The sequence below is a fragment of the Mesoplodon bidens genome (assembly GCF_964165515.1).
Source record: "Mesoplodon bidens genome assembly, contig: HAP1_SCAFFOLD_722, whole genome shotgun sequence".
Classification (NCBI taxonomy): domain Eukaryota; kingdom Metazoa; phylum Chordata; class Mammalia; order Artiodactyla; family Ziphiidae; genus Mesoplodon; species Mesoplodon bidens.
This window is the reverse complement of record NW_027671605.1, coordinates 78,334-105,584: the sequence shown is the minus strand read 5'-3', so window position 1 is coordinate 105,584 and position 27,251 is coordinate 78,334. Positions and strand designations below refer to the sequence as shown.

At 49.7% G+C, this 27,251-nt stretch overlaps 2 protein-coding genes across 2 annotated transcripts in view; both read left to right on the top strand.

Annotated features, from left to right (window-relative positions):
• Window positions 1-24,682, top strand: part of LOC308611229 (forkhead-associated domain-containing protein 1-like) — a 60,906-nt gene extending 36,224 nt beyond the window's left edge. The window contains exons 3-4 of the mRNA XM_081260096.1: window positions 23,713-23,808; window positions 24,226-24,682. Of these exons, the coding sequence (XP_081116222.1) occupies window positions 23,713-23,808; window positions 24,226-24,642 (513 nt within the window). The 3' untranslated portion in view covers window positions 24,643-24,682. The remainder of the gene's footprint in view (window positions 1-23,712; window positions 23,809-24,225) is intronic.
• On the top strand, window positions 2,548-22,155 carry LOC308611228 (BCL-6 corepressor-like; the record flags this gene model as incomplete). The annotated part of the gene is made up of 6 exons (XM_081260095.1): window positions 2,548-3,018; window positions 4,556-4,945; window positions 5,607-5,660; window positions 6,131-6,317; window positions 11,760-11,922; window positions 22,152-22,155. Exons 1-6 carry the CDS (start codon window positions 3,016-3,018, stop codon window positions 22,153-22,155), a joined length of 801 nt encoding a protein of 266 aa, XP_081116221.1. The 5' UTR covers window positions 2,548-3,015.
• Window positions 24,683-27,251: the final 2,569 nt, after the last annotated feature.

The following is a 27,251-nucleotide window of genomic DNA, read 5'->3' as shown; positions in this document are numbered from 1 at the left end:
TACTGGTGTTCACATAGTATCTGTATTTCTGATCTGTGGACTCATCTGTCTCCTTTAAGGGATTGTAAACTCCTTTGGGGCAGGGAGCATTTTTAAAAAACTAAAATTATTTTTGTAGGCTTGGGGATCTGAACAATAGTCAGTAAAGTCAAGTTTTAAAAATGAATACATTTGTATTTTTAGAATTTCTCCTGGCTTCAAGGTCACAAAGAAAAAGACACAAGAGCAGCTTTGCAAATTCACTGGGGGTCTTGCCTTTCCAGTGCTTTTCATTTTTACGCCCTGTGATTTTTGGGAAAGCAGGAGCCTCTTACTGTCGCTTCTGGGTTACCCAACTGGGTAAGAGATAGTCTAGATAATGCAGATTTAGAGTTCAATATCAAATCATTTCCATTTAGCTTTGGAGTCATCTGAAAATTTGGATTTAAAGGTTGAGTGGGTCTTATGTTCTTGGAATTGTCATTAGAAACCAGACACAGGAGTTACTGGTTGAGATCATACATGGTTATGTCCAGGTTATTGGACTTAACCATGCTGGTCACTGACCAGCTTTATCCCCCTTTGAAAACGAGTAGACTGGCATTCTGGATTATATGTCAGTCTCTTACAAGCTTGGTTGGCATTACTGAAAAAATAAAAGTTGTGGATCCGCAAACCCATAGACTCTATAGGCTATGTTCCCCTGCAGAATTCTAACTACATGGCCACCTTATCTTCCTAACATCAAGTGGGAGCAGTCTGGCCGGTCCATCTCGTTCTCTTGATCTTGAGTCCTCTGCAAAAGACATCCCCCTTTTCTGCACCAGCACATACGTCACAGCCCTGAAGAAAGTGTAGACATCTGAGATACGTTAACAGTGGGGGAGGGCTGATATCCCGTGAACAGACACATAGATGCCTGTTAGACCTGGAAATTGAAAACCAGAGAGGCGGGGCCCCACTAGTTTTGTCCCAGGCCACCAGCCACTGGTGTTCCCAGCAAAATGTTCCCAATGTGGGAGTTTGAGGAAGCAGGGAAAGGCAGGTGGTGTGAGTTTATTAGGACTTGAGGCCCTCAGCCTCGCACTGAGGCCAGCTGAACCCCCAGAGCGTGCTTCCTGCCCTCCTATGGGCTGCTACTCCTAAAGGTACTTGGTTTCAACAGTTATTTGTGCATCAGGTTAAAGACTGAAGGGAGAGGGAACAGCAAGCCTAAATTCTTCATATCATACGCCACCTCCCTTTCTCTTCTTATTATATAAGCAATTCATGTGAAAAACAAATAAGGCAAGCCAAACAAAACAAAATTACCTGAAATCTTGCTATCCAAAAGTTGCCATTAGTATTTTGGTGTATACGTGTTCCAGATTTTTCTTTATTTTCAACCCTTCATTAAGGCCATTGTAGTCTTGACAGATGATGCTGGCACAAGCACTTGAGATGAGGCTCCTCTTTTTAAAATACTGTATTTGCATTTGGCTGAATTTGTCTCAGGCCCTGCCTTGCCTGGTCCCCAGCGTGGTGTTTTCTGCTGCAGTCTCTGTAAATTGGAGTTGGGGTGATGGGGCGGTCAGGCAGGGCTGTGTGTATCTGTGTCTGTACGAGGGAGGGCGGGCACACTTTCCAGTGTTTCTGGGCAACAAGCAGGCACTCACTGCAGTTTCCTATCCCTCAGGCCTGGGCTGTGGAGACAGGGGAAGTACCAGGAAGGGGTGGACGACCCCGACCCAGCTAAATGGAAGGCCCAGCTCCACTGTGCGCTCAACAAGAGCAGGGAATTCAACCTGATGTACGACGGCACCAAGGAGGTGCCCATGAACCCAGTGAAGATATATCAATGTGTGTGACATCCCCCAGCCCCAGGGCTCTGTCATTAACCCAGGTGAGGCCCCAGCTGCTGGGGAGAAGGTGGACAGTGTGCCAGGTTCCCGGCTGGACCCTTAAAGCGATAGTCGACTTGAAAGTCGCCTCGCTTACAAAGTTGAAGACTGGTAAATAAAGCAAGAAATGCTGTCCCTAGAAAGAACCCAGAGAACAAAAGATATAAACTCAGCACAGTCTTCCTGCCCACCCAGTGGAACAGTAAAGCATTAGAAAGAAGAGGGGGTATTGAGTTCTATAAAAAATAACTTCTCTTGGGACTCAACACTGAGAAGAGAGGCCAGGTAGTTTAGAAGACGGAGGGCTTAAAACTTAGAAGGTCTGAGTTATAAACCTCGGTCTTTCCATTTCACTACTTGTGGGACATTGAATCAAGTCATTCAACGTTTTGAGCGTCAGCTTCTTCCACTATAAAATCTGGGTTCTCATCTTTCCTGCGTATTTCAAAGGCTGTTCTAAGAATCAATTGCCATGACATTATGAAGGCTATTAAGTTCTCTTTATAAATGATGGGTAAGTGATCATTTAATTTGTATGGTATTTTTCCTAGGAGAATACCACCTGATCCCTATATTTACTCAATGTTGAGCCAGTTCCGACTAAGAGCCAGATAATTTAGACTTGACCTCCAGTGAATCTAGTGAGGCTCTGCCATGAGGGAAGGGTCTGTCTTCACAGTAAGCTTATAAAGGAGAGAAGCTGTGCTCCTTGGGTCCTTAGAAGGGATGCGAATGTGTAGAAAGGGGTTTAGAGTAGGAATTAAAAGGTTTCTAGGAGAAGGGAGTAGGGTCTGCAGCTCCTGGATAGGGGAGGGGATGAGAGCTTGCACTGGGGCTCCGTAGGAGGAGCTGGGAGTGGGGTGAACACCCTTGGTTCCCACTCTTTGGCATTGAGGGTGCACACTGAACCCAAGGAACCTCTGTGCTGGCAGTGCCTAGCTTGAACAGTGGGTCAGCTGCAGGGATGACAGTGCAACGTGAGCGCCTCACTTTTGACCTTTGTGTGTGTGTGTGTGTGTTTCTCGGGTAGGATCCACTGGATCTGCTCCTTGGGATGAGAAAGATAATGATGTGGATGAAGAAGATGAGGAAGGTGAGCTGGACCAGTCACAGCACCACGTTCCCATCCAGGACACCTTCCCCTTCCTGAATATCAATGGTGAGTGGGGTGGGGGGTGGGACAGAGGCATGGAGAGGATGTAAGGGGCTTTGATTTTGCAACCGTTGACACCATATCCACCATTGCACTGGGAGCAGCGACCAGGCCCTGGGGCCAGGCTGCCAGTCTGTTAGCAAGTAGGAGTTATAGGCAAAGAAACTCTGTAGGCATAGTTATCCCAGTGGGGTGGCTTCTAGGCAGAGAGAGCATCTTCTGAATCTTATGTGATAATTCAGAGAAATTAAAAAATGAAATTCATTCTCAATCCCGCATACAAATACACAAGCTGTTACAAATTTTGCTGATTTCCTTCAGGCCAAGTGCAGGGATCCTTTTCGTGAATTGTAGGCAAACTCTTCTGCTATTTCCCTCGGTACAAATTTTCTGTCACTGCCTTAACAGCCTCTGCTAAGGCTGTATCGTGGGAAACTTGTGGCTCTACAGCTCTTAATACTAGGCTCTGATAAAATTTCTCTACTAGAGACGTTTATCTTTTTAAAATTTATTTATTTATTAATTTATTTTTTGTGGTACGCGGGCCTCTCACTGTTGTGGCCTCTCCCATTGCGGAGCACAGGCTCCGGACGCGCAGGCTCGGCGGCCGTGGCTCACGGGCCCAGCCGCTCCGCGACATGTGGGATCTTCCCGGACCGGGGCACGAACCCGTGTACCCTGCATCAGCAGGCGGACTCTCAACCACTGCGCCACCAGGGAAGCCCTCTCTTTTTTTTAAATTGACTCTTTGAATTCAGCTTCCCAGGAAAGATGCGTTTAGAGGTTGGAGGGTCCCTGTGAGACAGAGCAGGTACTGCACCTCCCATTGCACGTTCTGAGGACGCTCAACCACAAGGTGAACTGCTCTTCCACAGCATCTTCACGTGAACTTTTCACTGACATGCTCCTAGTCATATGACTTGCAGTCAGTTGAGTAGCTTTTCACTACTTTTCTAAGTTCCATCTGGCTGCTAGGGTCAAATGAGATACTTTTGCCACCTAGAAAATTTAGTATATGAAGAGGATTCCTGTAGGATTTTGGAGTCCCCTTCCCTAGGTGATGCCCCTTCTTTTGAGAATCAGGAAATGACTCTTATCTGTCTACTTGCCCTCCTTCACTTACCCTGTCATTTAGAACCTTGCATCCAAGTGATGAGTAAAGACAACGATCATAGAGCTCTCTCAGGTTAATACTGCCACAGCTACATTCCCACTTGGTGCAATTTTAAGATTTGGACATTTGGAAATGTGAGATCCTTTCCCAAATCTTTGGCTCACTCATTCTGTTATTCTCACCCCTTAAACGGATGCAACCCATTTCCAGGATCATGATTTCCCTTTTTTTTTTTTTTCATGTTTTTTTAAAGCTAATATTGTGTGTCCGTACGTTATGGGCCACCTTGGATCCTTTATGGAAACATGTGAACATATATTAAAAATAAAAAAGTAAAATGTGGCCCTACAGCCACACCGGGATTTCATTGCCCTGAGAGAGGAGTTGGGGCACATCAGTGACTTCCACGAAGCCTATACTTTCAAACAGGCTCCGGGCCAGCCAGTTTCCGGCTTCAGCAAGGAGAATGTTCCAGCGGTAACCAACAAGGAGAACCTGGCGACGCCGGTCTCGACTCCATTCCTGGAGCCGACCCTGGGGAGCGACGGCTCTGCGGTCACGTTCGGGAAAACCCAAGAGGATCCCAAACCATTTTGCGTGGGCAGTGCCCCACCGAGTGTGGACGTCACGCCCACCGACACCAAACACGGAGCTGACGAGGCAGGATCAACCGATGGCAAAGTTCTGAACCCGAAGCCATCTAAGCTGGCAAAGAGAATCGCAAACTCCGCTGGTTACGTGGGTGACCGGTTCAAGTGTGTCGCTACCGGACTGTACGCAGACTCTAGTCAGCCTGGCCGGGACCAGCGGGCATTGCAGGTGAGCCCCCCCCCAATCCGAATTTCAGGAGCCTGACCAGTTGTCAGGTTTTTTTAATGTGTGAAGAGGAGGGGGCCGGGGGTATGATAGGGCAGGACACCGGGCTGATTTGGTTAATGAAGCTTAGGGTAATTGAAATGTTTGAAATGTGTCCAGTAAGGGGACGTAAGTGGATACTTGAAGTTATTCTGTAGATTTTAAGCGAACTCCACTCGAATGCTGATAACGGAAGTTTTAATTATTGCGAAGGATGTCTAAAAGACTGCATGACATTTACCTATCAATCGCTTTGATTTCTCTGCCGTTACTGTACGTTAACAAATATACCTAAAAGCGCTGCTTAGAATGCCTTACGTGATACTTGGTGGAGGTGTGTAGCGGCCGCATGTCTGTGAGATTCGTGCAATTTTTTTTTCCACCCAAAAAACAAACAAATAAACAAAACAAAAAAACAAACCTTGCTTAAAGGGATAGAGTATGTATTTAACTTGCTAGTGAATGATAGATGTTGTATAGGAATTTCCTTAAGATATTTTACTTTTAATTAAAAGACAAATAAAGCCAAATTGTTTTGCAATGTTAAGAAAAAAATTGGTTTATGCTTATAAAAATGGATGAAGTTATCTAAATGATGCATTGAGTGCCCATTTTAATTACATAGATGGAAGGATTACAAGAGGACAGTATTTTATGTCTACCCGCTGCTTACTGTGAGGTCAGTTCTTCAAATTTTTATTACTAGAATCTTCCATAAACCTTTTGAGTTAAATTTCATTTCCAAATATGCAAAGGGAAGTTTGTGGGCCATGGTCGTCTTTATTCACTGTGCATTTGTTTTCTTTTCTGTTGTGTTTTTGTTTCGTTTTCTTTGCGTTGTGTTTTTGTTTTGTTTTATTTACCTTCGAAAGAGAATGTCTGTCTCTATGCCACAGTGTATGTATGGCTATACATACACACCACATATATCTCTACATACATATGGCTTTACAAAGAAAGAGTGTGTGACTAGTTACACATAGACACTCCTACGTTTTATCGTTCAATTTTAAAATATCTCAGTTGTATCATAAATTGTGGTTGGTTTTGGGCAAACTTTTCTTTGAAGATACTTTCCTTTAAGGTAAGGGCAGTGAAATAGCTTTGGTGGTAAGGTGTGTCTTTTTTCCATCTCCGTTCTCTTTGTAGCATGCAGTGATGCGCTTCTCAGAGTTGGAGATGAAAGAGCGAGAAGGTGGCCACCCCACGACCAAAGACTCCGAGGTGCGCAAATTCAGCCCCGCTGACTGGGAAAGGCTGAAAGGAAGTCAGGACAAAAAGCCAAAGTCGGTCGCCCCGGAGGAGGCCATTGCCGACCAGAACGACAGTGAGAGATGTAAGTGAACCCAGGCGGCTCGCGTGTGGTACCACGTCGGTGGGAACGGGGCGCTTCCGCTCCCAGTGCCGAGGGAGGTGAGAGGAAACAGTACGCTTCCGACGGCCCAGCGTCTGGGTGCTGGCTGTTCGGAGAACGGGCTGCTCTGGGCACCCTTCCCAGCTGTGGATTGCAAGGCTGGTTGTCCTTTGGAGCGTTGCGGCATCCAGGAGTGAAGCACCTATGAAATGCTGTTTCCTGGCACGCGTCTCCTTTTTCCGGAGCAATGCTAGTCCTGTAGTTAGTCATAGTCTGATACAGTAGAGCAGAGGAATGGCAGTGCAGGACCTCCGGCGTAGCAGGTATGTGTTCTGTTTTGTAGCAGGTACGGACACGGGTTTTTGGTAGCAGTGGAATGGCACTTGCAGCCAGAGCCAGACCCTCCAGAGTGACAGTCTCCTGTGGGAGGGGGTGGACAGTACTCGGATTCTCCCTCCAGAGGCAGAGGTTTCGTTCAAGTGCGATGAGGGCTGATGAAGGCCCCAGAGAGATGAGCATCATTGTGTTCTGTGGAGGCTCGTTTGCAGCCATGAGGAGCTGACACCACGCTCCCAGGCCGTGGGACCAACGAGGCCGTTCTTCCCACCAGACGGGTGTGTTCTGTTCTGGAGGCCGAACTGGAGAGAAAGCTCGTGTTGGCCTCGAGTCACACTCTGCGGTCCCCTCAGCTGCTCCCCCACTGGGGTTGACTTCGGGCTTGGCCCTCGAGACTTCCTGGGCTAATGAGATGCGTTGGCAGCAAGTGGAGGTCTTTCTCCCGCTTTCTTCCGTGTGCGTGCTTGTGGCTGTGGCCTGCAGCCTGCTCCGGACCCCAGAAACCTCACCGGTGATGGTGAGTGAGGGCACCTCGGTGAACGTCGAGGACAGGGTGGGCGTGAAATCCTTCTGAGACGGGACAGTCGGGGGTGGTGGGCACGTTTGGGAGGCCCAGGCCCTTGGACCCGGTCGTAGGGTCGGCGTTCGCCCGCACGCTTAGGTCGTGGGTGCCTGATGCAGTTCGGGAAAATTGTGGTCAGCCACAGCGTGTGCTTCTCTCTGCTGCTTGGAGCACTGCCCTCCCCCAGCTCATCTTTGGGGTCAGACAAAGGCCTGTGGCCACGGTTCTGGGTAAGCCACACCGGGACCGGTGTGTCCTACGTGGCTCCCGTAGAAGGGGATTTCTGGGGCTAGTCAGTGGCGGCCTTACCCGATGGATGGGGCTCTCGATGTGCCTGGAGTAGACGATTCCGAGCTCCTCCCCCTCGGGATTGGAATGAAAAACGGAGGGTCCAGGCCACCCTGAAGCAGCAAGAAGGCCTCCCTCCTTGCCTGTGCTCACAGCTGACACGCAGCCCTTACCCTCCCGAGTGGCCTCATAACTCAGCTCTTGGGGAAGTTTCTCAGAGAGATGTGGTAAAAGTGGGCAAGGCCATGTTCACGGGGATGCACTTTTCTGAGGAGGGGATCTGCCTGTTGTGGGTGGACGGTGAGGGAGGCTGGAGGAAGGGAGCGGGCAGTTAACCTGCCTCGAGTCTTCTCGCCCTTTTCTCCAGCAACGTGGCCAAACCCAGGGTGGCCGCTGCCCTTCACGTCTCAGTGGCCTCACCTGCCCTTCTTCCCAGAGACGTTTGTGTGCGTCCTTCCCAGTCTTTCCTGCTGAGCGTGGAGACGAGAACTCGGTGTGGCTGATGGGGAGCAGGGTCTGAGCCCCAGATGATTCCGAAAGCCCCCTCCCCCCACCGCCTGCCTCCAATCTCAGACCGACCGACGGGTCTCTTCCTGGAGCACCCGGGACATGGCCCAGTGAGCCATGAATGGCCACCATGGGAGGGCAGGAGAAGGGTTGGGGAAGGTGAGGGGCTCCGTTTGAAAGGTTGGGGCAACGGAGGTGGGTTCCCCACCCACCCTCTGTCTTGTAGAGACGTGGGGTTTGTGAATAGCTGGTCAGGAAAGGTCACCTGAAGGGGCCACTGTTCTTACTGCGGCCTCCACGTCCAAGGCCCAGCAGGTGTTCATTCCATTCAGCTGGATATGAATGGGCCTTCTTGTTCTTGGGCCATCACGTCTTGAGCTGATATGGGCTCAGGTCCTTCTCATGGGTGTCGGTGTGGCCGAGAGCCGAGCTGTGAGCACATGGGAGCTGGGGCGAGGATTTGGGTCGGCCAGGGGTCTCAGAGAGGGTCCAGGACACCTTCAAGATGCCTTCCCCCTTCTGAGGCAGCCCCTACCCATGGAGGGCCCAGGAGCTTCTAAGGTGATGGGTGCTGTTTGCGCAGCCCTGGTTGTCCTGGTGCGGGTGCATCTTGTTGCTAGGGGCTTGTTTAAAAAAGAAATTAACTTGAATACACAGTGGCTGAGATACTCATTTATTCTTTATGATCACATGGGTGGCTGAGTGAAATTTTATTTTGGAAGTTCACCAAATGAGTTTGGAGGTTCCTCAGACTTGGAAGTTCATCACTAGGAACCCTCAGTGGCATTTGAAGATGGGGCGGGGCAAGGAGGCATTGGTCCCTTCCTTCTCAAACTTGGAGTAACCATCTCCCTTGCGAACCACTTGGCTGGGACAGGCCTAGGTCCTGCTCAGTGGCAGTGCCTGGCCAGGAGCTGGAGGAAGGCTCAGTCAAGGGGCTTCATGAAACTTCTTTGCTCAGGGAACTTCTCTTCCAGCTGAGCACCTGCACGTTTGTAAACTACTTTGGAACAGAGATCCCCTGCACTCCTTGTGTAGCGGGTGTAACTTTGAACAAGGTTAGCCCTGACTGGAGGTGCTATTATAGTTAAGCTACAGAGAAGGGGATTTTAATCCTGGGGAGCCTTGCAGCGACTCAGAACCCTCTCACCTTGTTTAGGCCTCACTGGGCATGGCTCAACAGTGGTGAGGGTGCTTTGTTGCCACAGTGACTTGTAAATGTTGCTGTGGTGATGCTTCTGTGAGGTGATGCTATGGTACAACCATAATGAATTTGGGATATATGTGCTGTGAGTCATAGGACCATGCTGCAGGGACCACGTTCACATCTTGCTTAGACTGGGTGACCAAGGGCACATGGCTTCCCACTTTTAGAAGGGCCAAAAGTAGCAATGATGGCAAAGCCTGATGGTTAGGATCCCCGTGTATCTATTTATCTCCCCATCTCCTTTGCCCTCAAGGGTCATCCTCCTGTGGGTCGTGGTTAGAACAGTCTTTGAGAAGCTCCAAGTGACACGGAGCCTCTACCCCATAGCTGGTGGCCATGGGCATCTTGGGCAGTCGGGGTGGGTGTCCTTCAGGGTTATTACTGGCCTGGGTAAGGTCACACTAGCGTAAGGTCTTGGGGGGCCTTAGCTGAGGGGAATTGAGATCTTTGCCCTAAAAGGCTCCGGGGTTGGGGGAAGGGTGGATGGACCTAGTTTGGAAAAAGAAACTTTCAACTTGGACATGGGGGTTCTTAAGGTAGCCCTTCCATTCCTCCATGGATCCCCTCCCACGGAGCTTTTAGGGAAGGCTGATTGGACCAGAGAAGTCCAATGGTGTAACCAGCAGGGCTCACCTCTTAAAATTTCCTACATTTCAGGCCTGAGATTCAGGCTGGTCTGAAAGTCTTGGCATCTTTTGGTTAAAGGGATTTTTCCAGCCTTTCTCTGTGCTGAGCCCGGCCCGTGATTATGAAGCCCAACCTGGAGGGAGGCTAGCAGTAACATTCCCACTTTACAAGTGAAGGGGGCCGAGTTGTAAAGCGGCGCCATTCCTGCCCGAGTGTTTAAGAGGGTCACAGAGCAGCCCGAGTGAGAGTTGCAGCACGCCGTCTTCACCGGGCCTGCGGTAGCCTGGGCTGCATCACCCGTAAGCACAGGCCAGGAGTTTGGGGTTTCTCCTGCTGCCATGGCAGGAGACCCTCGCGGTTGGGGTGATTCCACCATTCCGGCAAGAGTAGATGGGGATCTCTCCCACCTTGGGATACCCTTGGAGAAAAGCTAAGTGTGTTCCACCATTGAGAACACAGGTCAGGCTAGCCCAGGCCTGGGTGAGGTTCATCCCCACAACTGGCTGCCATTAAATGCTGGGAATGCCCCCCAAGACAGGCTGATCAGGGGACCAGCCTGCTGAGCAGAAGTGGGAGTGATACTTGAAGTGGTCTAGGGAGAGGAGGAGGAATGCGAGCAGCATGTGAGGGGTGTGTCCATGATTTCATCTAGAAAAACGGGCTGTGGGAGCTTAGCTCAGGTGTTAACGAAATACCAAACTCATACACCCACCCCCACCCCCGGCCGGTGATGGACACAGGGTCATCTTCGGGGAACTCTTTACCAGCACAGTGATCATTATGGAATTATTTGTGTGTTAGAAACAATGTGACTAGCAAAGCAGTTGAACTGTTTCTTTGGCTAGAGCAAAAGTGAGGAGTGATGTTAGGCTGGGGTAATTGGAGGAAAAGCCCCAAGTGGATGCTAGATTGAGCAGAGGGGGCAGGAGCAACACAGGCGGAGCTGAGGTGTGAGCAGTTCAGCCCTGCCCGCCGCACCCCCCCACCCCACCCCCACAAAGGGGGTTGGAGTCTTGTCTTTGAAATGTCCTTAGATGCTTGTTGCCTGGGAAGGAAGGCGTGGAGACGTGCCAGGTGGGTGACTGGTGTCACTGAGAGCCTTCTTCCTAGACAGGAAATAGGAGCAGCCCCTCGATGGCAGTGAAATGCTTTTCCCCCCACGGGTGTGGAAAGAGGACAGACGGACTTGTAGCAATCTGGTTGAGTTCTTTGAAATTGCCCTTGACCCTTGTGTGTGCACCAGGAAGCCTTTCCTTTCCCTTTGCCAGGCTCCTCTTGCCTTGGTCTCCCCAGCTTCCCAGCTTCCCAGCCTCCCACCATTCTTTCCCTACCCTTTTTCTTCACCCTCGCCCCTGCTGACCCAAGTGAACATTGGTGCTATGTCTGTGTAGATGGCAGTTGGGGGCTATTTGGTCTCTTGATGACATCAGCCTTTTTTGTTGACTAGCAGCTGTTTCCATAGTCATTTGTAGCTCTGCCCTGATTGGTTGGATCTTACTGTGAGGTCACTCACCCCCCATTGTAGCTCTGCCCTGATTGGTTGGATCTTACTGTGAGGTCACTCACCCCCCCTTTAAAAGTAAGCCACCTTGGAGAGTTAAGCAGTTAGGGAGTGATCTCACATGCCTATAGACGGATGGTGTAGATGCCTCACCTTGACCCTTGAAGGATGGATTGTGAGTGGGCTACGCGCCTCATTTTCTGCTTTCTTTGCTGGTTGTGTTCAGCTGTCCTTCCTTTGGGACGTCTTTCTGAGGGTTTTGTGCTTCTGGCGTGTGAGGCCCCTGGTCTCCAAAGGGGGGTGGTCTGTTGGTAGCAGATTGCCTTGGGCGTGGGGGTCCTGCCTGCTCCTGGTGACCTTTGTTCCCTCCTTTCCGGGTTGTCTCCCCTCCCCTAGGGGAGTGTTTTGATGGAAGCAAACCTGACCGCTTTGAAGCCCCAGAAGACAGTGATCTTCCTGAGGACATGGACACGGAGCCCCCCAGAGAGTCCCCCGCCGACCAGGCGGCCCCGGACGCGTCACGCAGCCCCACCCTCCGGCTGAACAGAAAGCGCAAGGTGTCTGGCAATAGGAACCACACTGAGACCACTGTGCTCCCGGAGGACTCTCTGCTGAAAGCCAAGCGGAGACGGGTCTCCAAAGGTGAGCTCGGTTTGGCTTCGGGCCCGCAGGGCACCCTACGGAAGTCCTGGAGCGGAGCAGTGGAAAGTTCCAGTCCCACCCTGGATCCCTGGGGGGAGCCACTCACATCTCCCCACCCCCCACCCCCCCAAAGCCAGGTGGCGGGGCTGGAGCCCAAAGGTGGCCAAAGGTAAATAGACCCCCTCCCGAGACTTGGTGACAAGTTCCAGCCAACACAGTGACCACACCCCTCCCCTCCCCCACCTCTGTTAGTGATGTGTAAGACAGTTTGTCCCCCACCCCGCCCCGGGGGGCTTCTTCATTAATTTGTAGTTATTTCTCCATTAGCTGACTGGCCTGAGAGGGCAATGACAAACAGTTCCTGTAACCACTTAGAAGAGCCACATTATAGTGAGCTGACCAACCTGAGGTGTGCATTGAATTAACAGGGCTCCATCCCAGAAAGCAGCGCCGCTTGCTGCACCTTAGAGGACGGCGGGAGCAGAGAGCAAACCTGGCCGGCAGGGCAGGAAGGAAGTGACCCAGGCGGTTCAGCCTGCGGTCACCCCCCAGGGCAATAGCATCTCCGAAGAGAAACCTGGCAGGAAAAGGGCAGAGGCCAAAAGCAACAGCAGCTGGTTGGAGGAGTCCCTTAAATGCAGTGACAATGAACAAGGTACGCACGGGGCGGGGGGCGCTCCTGGAGGGTGGATCACCCGCCCTCTGTGGGAAACGGCCCTGGAGGGGACCTGAGCGCCATCCAAGTTGACAAGAGTAGCGTGTGGCGAGCGGGGAGTTTTCTTCCTGAGGTCCTTTCAGCCTGCACACTTCCTTATGGAATGGACAGTGAGGTGGGAGCTCGACTTGCTGGGCTGCTCCTCATCACCCAGCCCGCGGCTGGGCAGGAAGGGAAGTCTTGGGTGACCCCGGGCGCTTGTCAGTGCCCTCATTCCAGCCTCAGGCTGTCCCCAGTCGCCCTGTCCCGAGCACCCAGGCCCCCCACGGGTGGGGACGGGAGCGCACGAAGGGCTGGCTTCTGCCCTGTCTTGCGGCCCTTTGAAGCGACTTGCCATTTGGCGTTTCGTGGGTTAGCCTATTTGCCGGTTGAATGTGGGATGATTAAAATATTAGTGCTTTGAAAACATAATTGGTATATCTTTAAAAACTGAAGCTGCTCCAACGATCAGTGCTAACAATGGGCTTTTCTTTCCTCACCGGCTACAACTGTGTAACGCCCGCTGCTTCTCCCCCTGACAGATGTGCTGTGCATGGACGAAGAAATGGATCGGCAGCCTTCGCCCCTGCCGCAGCAATACACCGACAACAGCGAGAAACCATCCGGGAAGCGACCGTGCAAAACCAAGCATTTGATCCCTCAGGAGCCCAGGCGGGGCTTGCCGCTGCCAGGGGACTCCTAGGTGGACAATGCGGATGGCAAGGTACCTCTTGCCCCTGGCTCTCCCCCGTCCCCCGGGCCCGTGCAGGCACATCCCGCCTGCCTACTTCTCTGCTTCTGGGGACAAAGCTTTCCTTTTCCTGAACCCCTCCCCCTAAAACGTCCCTGCCCCTTCCTAGGGGACCTGTCTCCTGGGTGGCGGTGAAGTTTCCAGCTAGTAAAAATGCAACCCCTTCCTCGCGCCCCGCCTCCCCCAGACAGAGAGGAGGAAAAGTGCTTTCCTCCACTCAGGTTTGTAACTCAGGGAGGAGGCGAACCAGGCGGGTGGTGGAAGGACAGCCTGAAATGTGTGCGCTGCCTGGTTTCGTGATAGGTGACCGTCCGGAGATTTTGAAGGCGGCCTGAGCCCAGTTCCGACTATGATCTTTCGCCGGCCAAGCAGGACCAGAAGCCCTTGGACCATTTGCAGCAATTGTTACCAGCTTCCCACGCCTCGCAGCTGACATGGTCAAGCTCCCCTCCAGAGACCACCCAGTCCCGCCCGATGCCACCGGAAGCGCGGAGACTTATTGTCAATAAGAACGCGGGCGAGACCCTCCTACAGCAGGCCTCCCGGCTTGGCTACGAGGTGAGCATCCTTGTGGGTGCCCTGGATCAGGATCCGCTGGCTTCTGCTCCTTGGGTGGGGGACACACTGGCTGGGGATGGGGGGCGGGTCTCAGAGCCCAGCCCCCTCCACGTGGCGGGCTGGGCTGGGTGTTCCAGCAGGGTGTTTGCTTTGGCTCCCGCTCACACTGCGGGCTCTTTGGTGGCTTGTTCAGTCGTGGTGTGAAAAGAAAGGCAGGCCTCTCTGATGTTCCGTTCCCGTTCAGGCAGGTAGGCTGCTTCGGCCAGTCTGGCTCACTTATCTCTGATATAAAATCTGACCTAACCCAGGGCTTGGCGACCAGGGGAATTTTAATGAGCCCTTTTGGAATCTGAATAGCAAGAAAGAGAGTAGGAGAGTAGTTATTAGCTCTACTAACTTGTGCTGTTTGGGGCAGAGTGATGCCCCTGTGGGGTAGCGGGTGGGAAGTGTCTGTGCAGAGTAGGGATGGGAGTGGGGCAGACCTGAGCAGTCTCTTTCTGAGAGGGCACGGGAGCCGAGGGCTGATGGGCGGGGAGCAGGGGTTGAACCTTGCACAAAACTCCCTGTCCACACTGCTGTATCCCAACCCAGCACGGCTGATGACAGTGATGGCCTCTATTGCTAGAGCAACATAGAAAGATAGCTGATATCTGCCTAAGCCCGTGTGATCTGTAGTAACTCCTTTCACCCTGTTAACATCTTCACTTGGGAGTAACGTGTACTAGCCCACTCTCGGATGAGGAAACTGAGCCTCAGAGGGGTTAGCTGATACCCGTACAGGTAGCAATCCAGCAGTGCTCCACAGCCCACCACGCTCCTCAGCAAGACTGGCTCACACTGGAATTGCCCTTTTTACAGTTCAAAACCTCTGTAAGACAGATGACTCTCTCTGCCCTGTGCAGTTCCCCCACCATACTTGTCAGTAGCAATTGTGATGTAATAGCCCACAGGGCAAAGGCATTTTTCTGTGCTGGCATCAGCCCTCTGGGAGTTGAATGGTGACAGTAAAACGCGGTTCAGCAGGCTGAGCGTGGAGGTGTGGCTGAGCACTGGGGTGGCAGGACCCAGGCTGGCCCGGAGCCCTGGCGCCCACACCCTCAGCCAGCTCTGTGCTCCTGTCCCCCGTCTCCCGTCGTGTCCCCCCACCCCGGTCCATAGTGCCGTGAGCCCTTGGAAGTGTGCCTGCCTTGGCCCTAAGGCATGACTGTGGGTGGGAAGTTGGAAGCACTAGGGCTATGCTTAGTTTGGGGGTGTTTTTTGTTGTTGTTGTGGGTTGAATGTGCTGTTGTTTCTATCTACACGTCTCTTGGAGACCTCTCCATTAGCTAGAGAGCACTTTCTGGTAGTTAGCGCAGTTACTTGCAGGTGAAGTCCAAGGAGCACCCATTTGGTTTCCCAAGAGCTGAGAGCGGGCGCCTAGGAGGACAGAGCAGATGTTGCACATAGTGTTGAGCTAGACACCCCCGTGGTTGAGAAAATAGTCTCCTTGCTTCCAGCAAACGCTGGAGGTGGGGGGGAGACTCCTAACCCCAACTTTTGGGTTAGGGTTGAGAAAGTAGACTCCCGCTTCCAGCAAATGCTGGAGATGGGGGGGCGGGGTGCTGCTGCACCCGCCGTGGAGGGCGGGGCTCCGAGCCCCACCTGTGAACTTGGCATCATTTCCAGCAGCCTCCCTTTGGGACCAGAGACGTCAAAAGACCCTCGTTGGTCCTCTAAGACAGTTTCCATTTTGGTTTGGTGGCTCTGAGGCCTGGACCAAGGGGCACTTGATCCATCCTTTTTTAGGCTACCTGGCCTTTGATTGCACAGGAAGCCTTGGGAATGTTTAAGGTCGGATTTGTTTTTTTCTTCAAATGTAAATTTCAATATGTAGATTCCACAGATCACCAGTGTTGATGCTGAACATTGTGACAAGTAGATGAACGCTTTCAACTTTGAATCCAACTTTCTGGGATTTCTCTGGGCAGAATTTTAAATGTTGGGATGAAGGCCCAGTTGGGAGATGTGGCAGCTTCAACCTTTTCAAATTGAAGGACAGTTTGCTTAAGCAGATAAGGGTGTGGTTTGGGAGGGTTTTCCTGAAGTTTTGTCTTCAGCATTCTTGGTTATTTTCTTCTGCTTAGCCAAAGATACCATGTGCAGTATAAAGGCTGTCTGAGCTCTATGTCATGATAATCTGGTTCTGGAAGTTTAGAAACACACTCTGGCTTCAGATCCGTGTTAAATAGATCACTTGTGTGGCCAAAGACCTCAAACCTTTCCCTCCTGGGAAAAAGGCTTCTATTTCTTAGGCTAAAACGCCAGTGTGCAACCACATGCTTGTGCCTTTAGCGGTGATAGTTAAATTTTCTATGAATTGAATAAGTCATGTTTTTTAAAAAGTTAATGAGGCATTTAATTAACTAACAACGTCGGTCTTATGGCCTTTATGGTTACATTTTGCGGGTAATGGCATTCGGCTTATAGCCGCTGAACAGAGAGCTGTCCGACAAAAGCAGTTTGACTTTGCTCGGGAATGGCTGGGCTGCCCTTCAGACACTCCCGTTTATTTCTAGCGGAGAAAATAAACCAAGGAATGTGTTGCGTCGACAGACTCGTCCCGCCTCTTCACCTTTCAGTTAGAGAAAGTGCTGGTGGCGACGGTTGCCATCCATTTAGAGGCCATCACCCTCCTAGCTAGGAGAGTGTAGTTAGCCCACTTGACCCCCAACAGAGAAGGCCTGTGGGATGCTCGTCACAGCTGGATTGCATCCCTCTAACTGGGGCCCTTTTGGGCCTTTTGAATCTTCCCAGCTGACCAGGTACCAAAGACCTGAGTTATAGGTCTAGTACTTCATGTTAATTGAACTTGGGGTTTAATATCTCTGGGCCTCAGTTTCCAAGTGTTGAATGAGGATAGTACTACCTTCCTTTCCTGCTATCTCCTGGGTTCCTGTGGGTGACAGAAGACGTCCTCATCTGGGGAAATGAGAAGCACTGTGTAAATAGTGGTATCAACGTGGTTGAGTTAGGACAGCCCGTGGCAAAAAGTCTGACCTGGCTGTGGGGCTACTGCTGCCTTTGCTGCCATCTTCCAGGAGAAGAGAGTTGACTTACCCACCAGCTTGGACGGCCTTTCATTTCTAGGTACCCTTGAATCTGCCCTAGTAGTGATGAAGGTTTCCAGGTGAAGGCCATGATTGTCACAGCAAATAAACCCTGGGTTGAGTAAATTGATGTGTGCACAGCAGTTGGTGGCGTTCAGAACTGATCCCAGAGCCACGTGACAGGGCCTCTCCCTGGCTGGGGCACACAACTCATTAGCTTGCAGCCGTCCACTCAAGTCTGGCTAGTGAGGGCCTGCTAAAAGAGCAGCAGCTTCATGCGGTATCCTGGATACCAGGGCTCGGGGCAGGTGGCCTGGGAGCCCAGAGGATTGTGGGCTTTCTGGCAGGTTGGGATGTAAATGGAGAAACGCATTCGTGGGCGTGCCTTTTCTCTTCCTCCTCTTGTTTTGGAAGGGAGCTGCTGCAGTGACCTGAAGTAACAGGGCACCGATGGCCAGGTTTACCAGCATGCCCCATTGGTTTCACGTGGTAAGCAAATGGAACATTCTAGTTTGCTCCCAAGTGAGTGGTCACCTTTGATTGGCGTGTCCTCCAAAGGGCATAAAAGGTTTTACAGAACCCATCTCGCACTTATGGGCGGCTAGAATGACCCCCGTTTTAGGTTTAACAGATGAGTTACCTGAGAGATGTCACAAGGAGGCCTGTTCTGACCCCATCCCATCCCCCCTTACCCAGCAGACCATGTGTTGGGCCACATGCATGTTCTGCCTACTCCCAGCTCTCAGAACCTGACGGCTCTCTGCTGGGCATGACTTACCCAGTATAAACAGTGTAACGTGTTTTCTGGTGGCATATGCTTTCGATGTGTCTGAAAACTTTCTTAAGGTAATAAAACATTGAATAAGTTCCTGCTCTGCTTACTGGGAGTGGTTCATATTAATATTTTAACAAGCCAAAAAAATAAGGTTAATAACAGTGATGCTAATGCACAGTGTTGACACAGAACATCTCCGGGGTGGGGGGTGGGGCGGTGAACGTTTTATTTGATTCTTGAAATGTGGAGGTTGCAGCCTGTGGTGTATCAGGTTCCTGTCATTAACTTGAGTAAATATGAAAATTTTAGACTGATTCTGCCCCGAGAGGGTGGAGTGAGGCAAAATAGAGGGTGGGGTTATTGGAGGCATTTTGTGTCATTCCTCGAGGATGGAGGGAGAGAGCTTCTCTTTAACTCTTCTTAACATACAGACAAGAGCATCTGAGGCCCAGGTTCTGATTGGGGATCTTAACAGGGGGCGCGAGGATGTAGCTGACCTGGGTGTCCCTGCTTCTCTAAGCTGGGGAATGTTCTCTGGCTGATTTAAGCTCTCTCTTTTTTTTTTTTGGTTTTTTTGTTTGTTTGTTTGTTTGTTTTTGTTTTGTTTTGTTTTTTTGCCTTGTTTTTTTTTTGCACCCTTTAGGTGCAAGGTTAGGTTGTTTATTCGAGATGTTTCCTGTTTCTTAAGGTGGGATTGTATTGTTATAAACTTCCCTCTTAGAACTGCTTTTGCTGCATCCCATAGGTTTTGGGTCGTCGTGTCTCCATTGTCATTTGTTTCTAGGTATTTTTTAATTTCCTCTTTGATTTCTTCGGTTATCACTTCGTTATTAAGTAGTGTATTATTTAGTCTCCATGCGTTTGTATTTTTTACAGCTCTTTTCCTGTAATTGATATCTAGTCTCATAGCATTGTGGTCAGAAAAGATACTTGATACAATTTCAATTTTCTTAAATTTACCAAGGCTTGATTTGTGACCGAAGATATGATCTATCCTGGAGAATGTTCCATGAGCACTTGAGAAAAATGTGTATTGTGTTGTTTTTGGATGGAATGTCCTATAAATATCAATTAAGTCCATCTTGTTTAATGTATCATTTAAAGCTTGTGTTTCCTTATTTATTTTCATTTTGGATGATCTGTCCATTGGTGAAAGTGGGGTGTTAAAGTCCCCTACTATGATTGTGTTACCGTCGATTTCTCCTTTTATGGCTGTTAGTATTTGCCTTATGTATTGAGGTGCTCCTATGTTGGGTGCATAAATATTTACAATTGTTATATCTTCTTCTTGGATCGATCCCTTGATCATTATGTAGTGTCCTTCTTTGTCTCTTCTAGTAGTCTTTATTTTAAAGTCTATTTTGTCTGATATGAGACTTGCTACTCCAGCTTTCTTTTGGTTTCCATTTGCATGGAATATCTTTTTCCATCCCCTTACTTTCAGTCTGTATGTGTCTCTAGGTCTGAAGTGGGTCTCTTGTAGACAGCATATATATGGGTCTTGTTTTTGTATCCATTCAGCCAATCTGTGTCTTTTGGTGGGAGCATTTAGTCCATTTACATTTAAGGTAATTATCGATATGTATGTTCCTATTCCCATTTTCTTAATTGTTTTGGGTTCGTTATTGTAGGTCTTTTCCTTCTGTTGTGTTTCTTGCCTAGAGAAGTTCCTTTAGCATTTGTTGTAAAGCTGGTTTGGTGGTGGTGAACTCTCTCAGCTTTTGCTTGTCTGTAAACGTTTTAATTTCTCCATCAAATCTGAATGAGATCCTTGCTGGGTAGAGTAATCTTGGTTGCAGATTTTTCTCTTTCATCACTTTAATTATGTCCTGCCACTCCCTTCTGGCTTGTAGAGTTTCTGCTGAGAGATCAGCTGTTATCCTGACGGGGATTCCCTTGTGTGTTATTTGTTGTTTTTGCCTTGCTGCTTTTAATATGATTTCTTTGTGTTTAATTTTTGACAGTTTGATTAATATGTGTCTTGGCGTATTTCTCCTTGGATTTATTCTGTATGGGACTCTCTGTGCCTCCTGGACTTGATTAACTATTTCCTTTCCCATATTAGGGAAGTTTTCAACTATAATCTCTTCAAATATTTTCTCAGTCCCTTTCTTTTTCTCTTCTTCTTCTGGAACCCCTATAATTCGAATGTTGGTGCGTTTAATGTTGTCCCAGAGGTCTCTGAGACTGTCCTCTGTTCTTTTCATTCTTTTTTCTTTATTTTGCTCTGCAGCAGTTATTTCCACTATTTTATCTTCCACCTCACTTATCCGTCTTCTGCCTCAGTTATTCTGCTATTGATCCCATCTAGAGTATTTTTTATTTCATGTATTGTGTTTTTAATCGATGCTTGATTCATCTTTAGTTCTTCTAGGTCCTTGTTAACTGTTTCTTGCATTTTGTCTATTCTATTTCCAAGATTTTGGATCTGGGAAATAGAATCTTGGATCATCTTTACCATCATTATTCTGAATTCTTTTTTTTTTTTTTTTTTTGCGTTACGCGGGCCTCTTACTGTTGTGGCCTCTCCCCTTGCGGAGCGCAGGCTCCGGACGCACAGGCTCAGCAGCCATGGCTCACGGGCCTAGCCGCTCCGCGGCATGTGGGATCCTCCCGGACCGGGGCACGAACCCGTGTCCCCTGCATCTGCAGGCGGACTCTCAACCACTGCGCCACCAGGGAAGCCCCCTGAATTCTTTTTCAGGTAGACTGCCTATTACCTCTTCATTTGTTAGGTCTGGTGGGTTTTTATCTTGCTCCTTCTCCTGCTGTGTGTTTTTCTGTCTTCTCATTTTGCTTATGTTACTGTGTTTGGGGTCTCCTTTTTGCAGGCTACAGGTTCGTAGTTCCCGTTGTTTTTGGTGTCTGTCCCCAGTGGCTAAGGTTGGTTTAGTGGGTTGTGTAGGCTTCCTGGTGGAGGGGACTCGTGCCTGTGTTCTGGTGGATGAGGCTGGATCTTGTCTTTCTGGTGGGCAGGTCCACGTCTGGTGGTGTGTTTTGGGGTGTCTGCGGACTTTTTATGATTTTAGGCCACCTCTCTGCTAATGGGTGGCGTTGTGTTCCTGTCTTGCTAGCTGTTTGGCATAGGGTGTCCAGCACTGTAGCTTGCTGGTCGTTGAGTGAAGCTGGGTGCTGGTGTTGAGATGGAGATCTCTGGAAGATTTTCGCCGTTTGATATTATGTGGAGCTGGGGGGTCTCTTGTGGACCAGTGTCCTGAAGTTGGCTCTCCCACCTCAGAGGCACAGCACTGACTCCTGGCTCCTCAATTTGCGATGATGTGTTGTCTATTCATGTATTCCACAGATGCAGGGTACATCAAGTTGATTGTGGAGCTTTAATCCGCTGCTTCTGAGGCTGCTGGGAGAGGTTTCCCTTTCTCTTCTTTGTTCTCACAGCTCCTGGGTCTCAGCTTTGGATTTGGCCCCGCCTCTGCGTGTAGGTCGCCGGAGGGCGTCTGTTCTTCGCTTAGACAGGACAGGGTTAAAGGAGCAGCCTCTTTGGGGACTCTGGCTCACTCAGGCCGTGCGGGAGAGAGGGGCACAGAGTGCGGGGCGAGCCTGCAGCGGCAGAGTTCGGCGTGACGTTGCACCAGCCCGAGGCGCGCCGTGCGTTCTCCTAGGGAAGCCGTCTCTGGATCCCGGGACCCCGGCAGTGGCGGGCTGCACAGGCTCCCGGAAGGGCGGCGTGGACAGTGTCCTGCGCTCGCACACAGGCTTCTTGGTGGCGGCAGCAGCAGCCCCAGCGTCCCACGCCCGTCACTGGGCCCCGCGCTTTCAGTCGTGACTCGCGCCCGTCTGTGGAGCCCCTTTAAGCAGCGCTCTTAATCCCCTCTCCTCGCGCACCAGGAAACCAAGAGGGAAGAAAAAGTCTCTTGCCTCTTCGGCAGCTCCAGAGTTTTCCCGGACTCCCTGCCGGCTAGCTGTGGCACATTAGCCCCCTTCAGGCTGAGTTCTCGCCGCCAGCCCCAGTCCTCTCTCTGCGCTCTGACCGAAGCCCGAGCCTCAGCTTCCAGCGCCGCCTGCCCTGGCGGGCGAGCAGACAAGCCTCTCGGGCTGGTGAGTGCCGCTCGGCACCGATCCTCTGTGCGGGAATCTCTCCGCTTTGCCCTACCCAGGTATGTGGGGAGTTTCTTGCCTTTTGGGAGGTCTGGGGTCTTCTGCCAGCATTCAGTAGGTGTTCTGTAGGAGTTGTTCCACGTGTAGCTGTATTTCTGGTGTATCCGTGGGGAGGAAGGTGATCTCCGCGTCTTACTCTTCCGCCATCTTCCTCCGGGTCCAAAAGATAGGTTTTTTAAACGTGGTATTGAGATAAGTGGATAGCATTACATCTCCAGCATCTAGTCTAGTAGGTGTTCAATAATTCTGTGATGAATGACTGAAAAAACATATGGTAAGTCCAGAGCCCAGACTTCTGGTTCCACTGGTGCTGCCTTGTGTGACCTTGGACAGAGAATTACATTTCCACTGAGTCTCAGATACCACGTAGGAAGTGGGTCTCCAACAAGATGGTCACTAAGTGTTCATCCACTTTAGACTTCTAATCCCTCAGGCAGGGAGGGCCCGTGCCTTCCTCCTGGGTACTTGGGCGGTGCCGCCAGTTGTTTTGTTTTTAATCTCAGAGGTTTTCAGGGTAGTGCCAACAAATGCTAGGGCTAAGAGAGGCTCATGGCAAGCATTAAAAGCCACTTTATTTTTTAAGGAGGCTTACTATGGTTATTTGTAGTCGTTCAGATCAGGTCCCCTATTCAGTCTGGTGGCCTTTCCATGCAGTCAGTTGGGCTTCCAGCAGCCAGCTGGCTGGTTGGGGTCTTAGGGAGATGCAGCTGCAAACACTATCTGCATTGTCTCTGGAAAGGTTCTGAAGGTATGCCCACCCACCAGGTTCCAGAGCTAGGAGAAGGTTGGGCCAAATTTTGTGAGGGTATGGTTTCTGCTGCACAAAAATGAGATTCCTTTAATAAAAAGGAGGGAGGCTATTTTCCACTTAACCTTCATTCGTTCATTCAACAAACATGCCCACTATGCACCACTCGTTGCCAGGTGCCATGCTGGGCACAAGGAGGGAGATAGTGAGCAAAAGCCGCATGGTGCCCATTTTTCTGGAGCTTGTCTTCTCAACATCAGCGGTACTGATTTTTTGAGCCAGGTAACTCTTTGTTTGGGAGACTGCCCTATGCATCGTGGTGTGTTTAGCAGCATCCTTGTCCTCTACCCACTAGACGCCAGCAGCAATTATGACAACCACAAATGTGTCCAGGCATTGCTAAATGTCCTGGAGGGGGTAGGGTGGCCAGAGTCACCCCCGGTTGAGAACCACTGGCCTAAAGGGAAGACAGACGAGACGGTGGCCAAAGAACGGCACAAGTGATGCATCATTTCAAAGGCAGTCGTGCTCTGAAGGGGTAGGAGCACAGTCATAAAGAAAGCAGTTCACAGAGTCAGACTGGATTTAAAACCAACTCTCTTGGCATGGACATATATACACACACACGCTACCAAAGGTAAAATAGATAGCTAGTGGGAAGCAGCTGCATCGCACAGGGAGAGCAGGTCGTTGCTGTGTGTCTACCTAGAGGGGTGAGATAGGGAGGGTGGGAGGGAGACGCAAGAGGCAGGGGATATGGTGATATATGGATACGTATAGCTGATTCACTTTTTGATACAGCAGAAACTAACACACCATTGTAATGCAATTATACTCCAATAAAGATGTTAAAAAATTAACTCTCTCAAATTATTCTTTAGTAACTTTCCAGTTCTTCCATTATTGTTCGGGTTATTCTTCTGGATGTAGAAAATCATAATGGAATGCCAAGAGACTTTTTTCTTTTTTTTTATTTCAGCCTCAAAATGGCCTTTCCAGCCCAGGGTCCATCATGGCCACTGAGAAGTTATGGAAAACGGATGTGGCTGAGGCTTTAGATCTTAATGAAAAGCTGGTAGGTATACCCAGCATCAGTCCCCTCCTGTCCAAACCTGCGTGCCCTGCAGATAGTTTACACATCAACCTCACATACATGTTTAGTTGTTACAGTAGCTCCACGAGACCCATCTCCTATCCCAGCATGGGCTGGAAATTGCAGAGCCCAATTCCTTGAAAGACTGGGTAGTAAGAATGAATGTTTATATCTGTTGTCATTCCCCCCCCCCACCAATTCTCAAAATGGCATAGTGTAAATGGATGCGGGGGAAAATGAAAGTCATACTAAAAGCCCCAAATGCACTCATTTGCAAAGCATGTGTTTCTTCTCTGCAACTGCAGAAAATGAATGAAACAGAATTAGACGTTTGCCTCCTCAAAGTGGCCACCAGCGGTCTTGGGCCAGGCCTCTTACCTGTGAAACGCTTTCTCGTAGTACTTGGATATGAGGAAAACCCTCGGGACTATGATGAACATCAAAGGTATGTCAGGTCACGTGTCCATGAAACACCTCTCCCCAAAAGAGAGGGAGAGAGTCCACCAGCTTCGACAAAGAGACCTCTACCTGGTGTTTGATAAGATCACCCTACTCAAGAACCAGCTGCAGAGGAAAGAAGAGCTTTTCAGACGATACGAGAAGGACATTGAACAGCTCAAGTATGGCCCGTGTCCCTGGCAGAAGGCCCAGGCCTCCATTCTCCAGGCTAAACCTCGGGGCAGCTGCAGACCCGTAGGGACCAGGACAAGAGGACAGAGGCCTGGGTGTGGAGGGGGGAGGCGGGATGGTGACTCAGGGCCTGATGGACCCAAGTCTCTGGGCAAGAAAGCAGCAGTTAAAGTACCCTACTGTTAAGGAATAAGGTGCACCTTTTATAAATGTGTCTGATGTTTCACCATGTGTGTGCTTTTCATAATTCCATCCTATTTTCAGTGGTATCCGTTCCCCCACCCTCTCTGGGAAATTGGGAGGGGCTGGTAGCATAACCGTTGCCCCCTTCATGCTGCACGTCCACAGCCAATGGGCTATTTATTCTGCCCTCTAGTCCCCACATCTTCAGCCTTCCCCCCACTTGTAAGGAAACCGCGAAGCCAGGCATATATGGAAGTGTTCTGAGGATCTCCCAGGTCGGGAGCATTGGTGGTGAGTGAGAAAGCTGAGGAGAAAAGAGACTTTGTCTCTCCCGTGTGCTCAGGCAGAGCAAAGTGTCGGTTCAGATGTACCAGTCACAGGTGGCAAAGCTGAAGGACGACATCTCCAAAGAGGCCTAAGAAAAGGTGCTGCTGAAGGAGGCCCTGGCGCACATGGAAGAGCGGCTGCACCAGGAGAAGAGGGTCACCAGGGCGATCAGGCAGCAGAAGGTGAGAGGTCCCTGCTCGGAGCAGAGCCTCTGAGGCTGCCCCTCAGCTCCCTTTAGAAACAGCCAACTGAGGTCCCAGTGGGATCCAGGCAGCACAGAATGCATTCGCTCATTGCAAAGGAAGGTGGCAGAATAGCTTTAGCGTTAGGCAGACTTAGGTTTAGACTCTTGTTCTGCCACTTACTGTGTGACTTCAGGCAGCTTTTTTTTTTTTAACATCTTTATTGGAGTATAATTGCTTTACAGTGTGGTGTTCGTTTCTGCTGTATAACAAAGTGAATCAGCTATATGCATACGTATATCCTCAGATCCCTCCCTCTTGTGTCTCCCTCCCGCCCTCCTTATCCCACCCTTCTAGATGGTCGCAAAGCATTGAGCTGATCTCCCTGTGCCATGCGGCTGCTTCCCACTAGCTATCTATTTTATGTTTCGTAGTGTATATATGTCCATGCCACTCTCTCACTTTGTCCCAGCTTACCCTTCCCCCTCCCCATGTCCTCAAGTCCATTCTCTACATCTGTGTCTTTATTCCTGGCATGCCCCTAGGTTCATCAGAACATTTTTTTTTTTAGATTCCATATATATGTGTCAGCTTATCCTCTCTGAGACTCATAGTCTAGCTTGCCTCTATGTTTTTAAACTTTCTTTTTTTTTAAGTTAATTTTTATTTTATATTGGAGTATAGTTGATTTACAGTGTTCTGTTAGTTTCAGGTGTACAGCAAAGTGATTCAGTTATACATACACATATATCTATTCTTTTTCAGATTCTTTTCCCATATAAGTTATTACAGAATATTGAGTAGAGTTCCCTGTGCTATACAGTAGGTCCTTGTTGATTACATATTTTATATATAATAGTGTGTATATGTTAATCCCAAACTCCTAATTTATCCCTCCCCACCACATTTCCACTTTGGTAACCATAACTTTGTTTTCAAAGCCTGTGAGTCTGTTTCTGTTTTATAAATAAGCACATTTGTATCATGTTTTTTAGATTCCACATATAAGTGATATCATATGATACTTGTCTTTGTCTGACTTACTTCACATAGTATGATAGTCTCTAGGTCCATCCATGTTGCTGCAAATGGCATTACTTCATTCTTTTTTATGGCTGAGTAGTATTCCACTGTATATTTGTACCACATCTTCTTTATCCACTCCTCCATCGACATTTAGGCTGCTTCCATGTCCTGGCTGTTTTGAACAGTGCTTTCTGAGACTCATAGTCTAGCTCGTCTGTATTTTTTTAACTTTTGATAATTCGTGTATTTTATCTTGTTCTTTCTATCCAGATAACTCTTTTTTCTACCAGTTGTATTGAGACATAATTGACACACAGCACTGTACTGAGCTTAAGGGTGTCCAGCATCATGATCTGACTTCCCTGCCTCCTGCAATGATGACCACAATCAGTTGAGTGAACAGCCCGAGTGTTTTTAAAGGCAGCGATTCTGATTTTCATTGCTCTGTCAGGTGACAGGGATACACCGAGGAAGAAGCTCTCTGAGAATAAAGATTTGGGTTTGCTCTTCTGAGTAGCCAGAATAGTACTCCAGTCTTTCTGACTTGGGGCTGTGTATTTGTACACACATCCTTGCATGTATGTGTGTACATGTGAGTATGTGCTGTGGGTTGGCATGTGTGTGTATTTGTATGTGTGTGTTTGTTGCCTGCATGAGCTCTAAGGAGGCCAAGGTGATAGAAGGGTGCCCTTCTCCTCAACCAGGAGGTGATGGTCAGATAGTTCCTTGCAGAAGCCTGCCCTCCATCCTGCGAACCTTCCAGGCAATAAGTTTCCAGACAGCAGGCTCTCTGGCTTAGAGCCCCAGAAATGAAAAGTGGCTGTCCTGCTCTGAGGGAGCCTGGATGCGGTGTTTCCAGTGCTCACTGCTGTGAATTAAACATCACAGGCCTTAGTCTCTGTGTGACATGGGGCTGCCTCAGGCAGAGGACAGTTTCCTTTCACACCAAGCAATGCCAGGGAGAGCTGGGCCAGTGACAGAGTTGTGACTTTCCCTTTGATGTGCCCTCTGGAGAGCTTACCCCTCCCCGAAGTGCCCACCCCCGCCCCCAGGGCTTGGCAGACTAGGTCCCAAAGC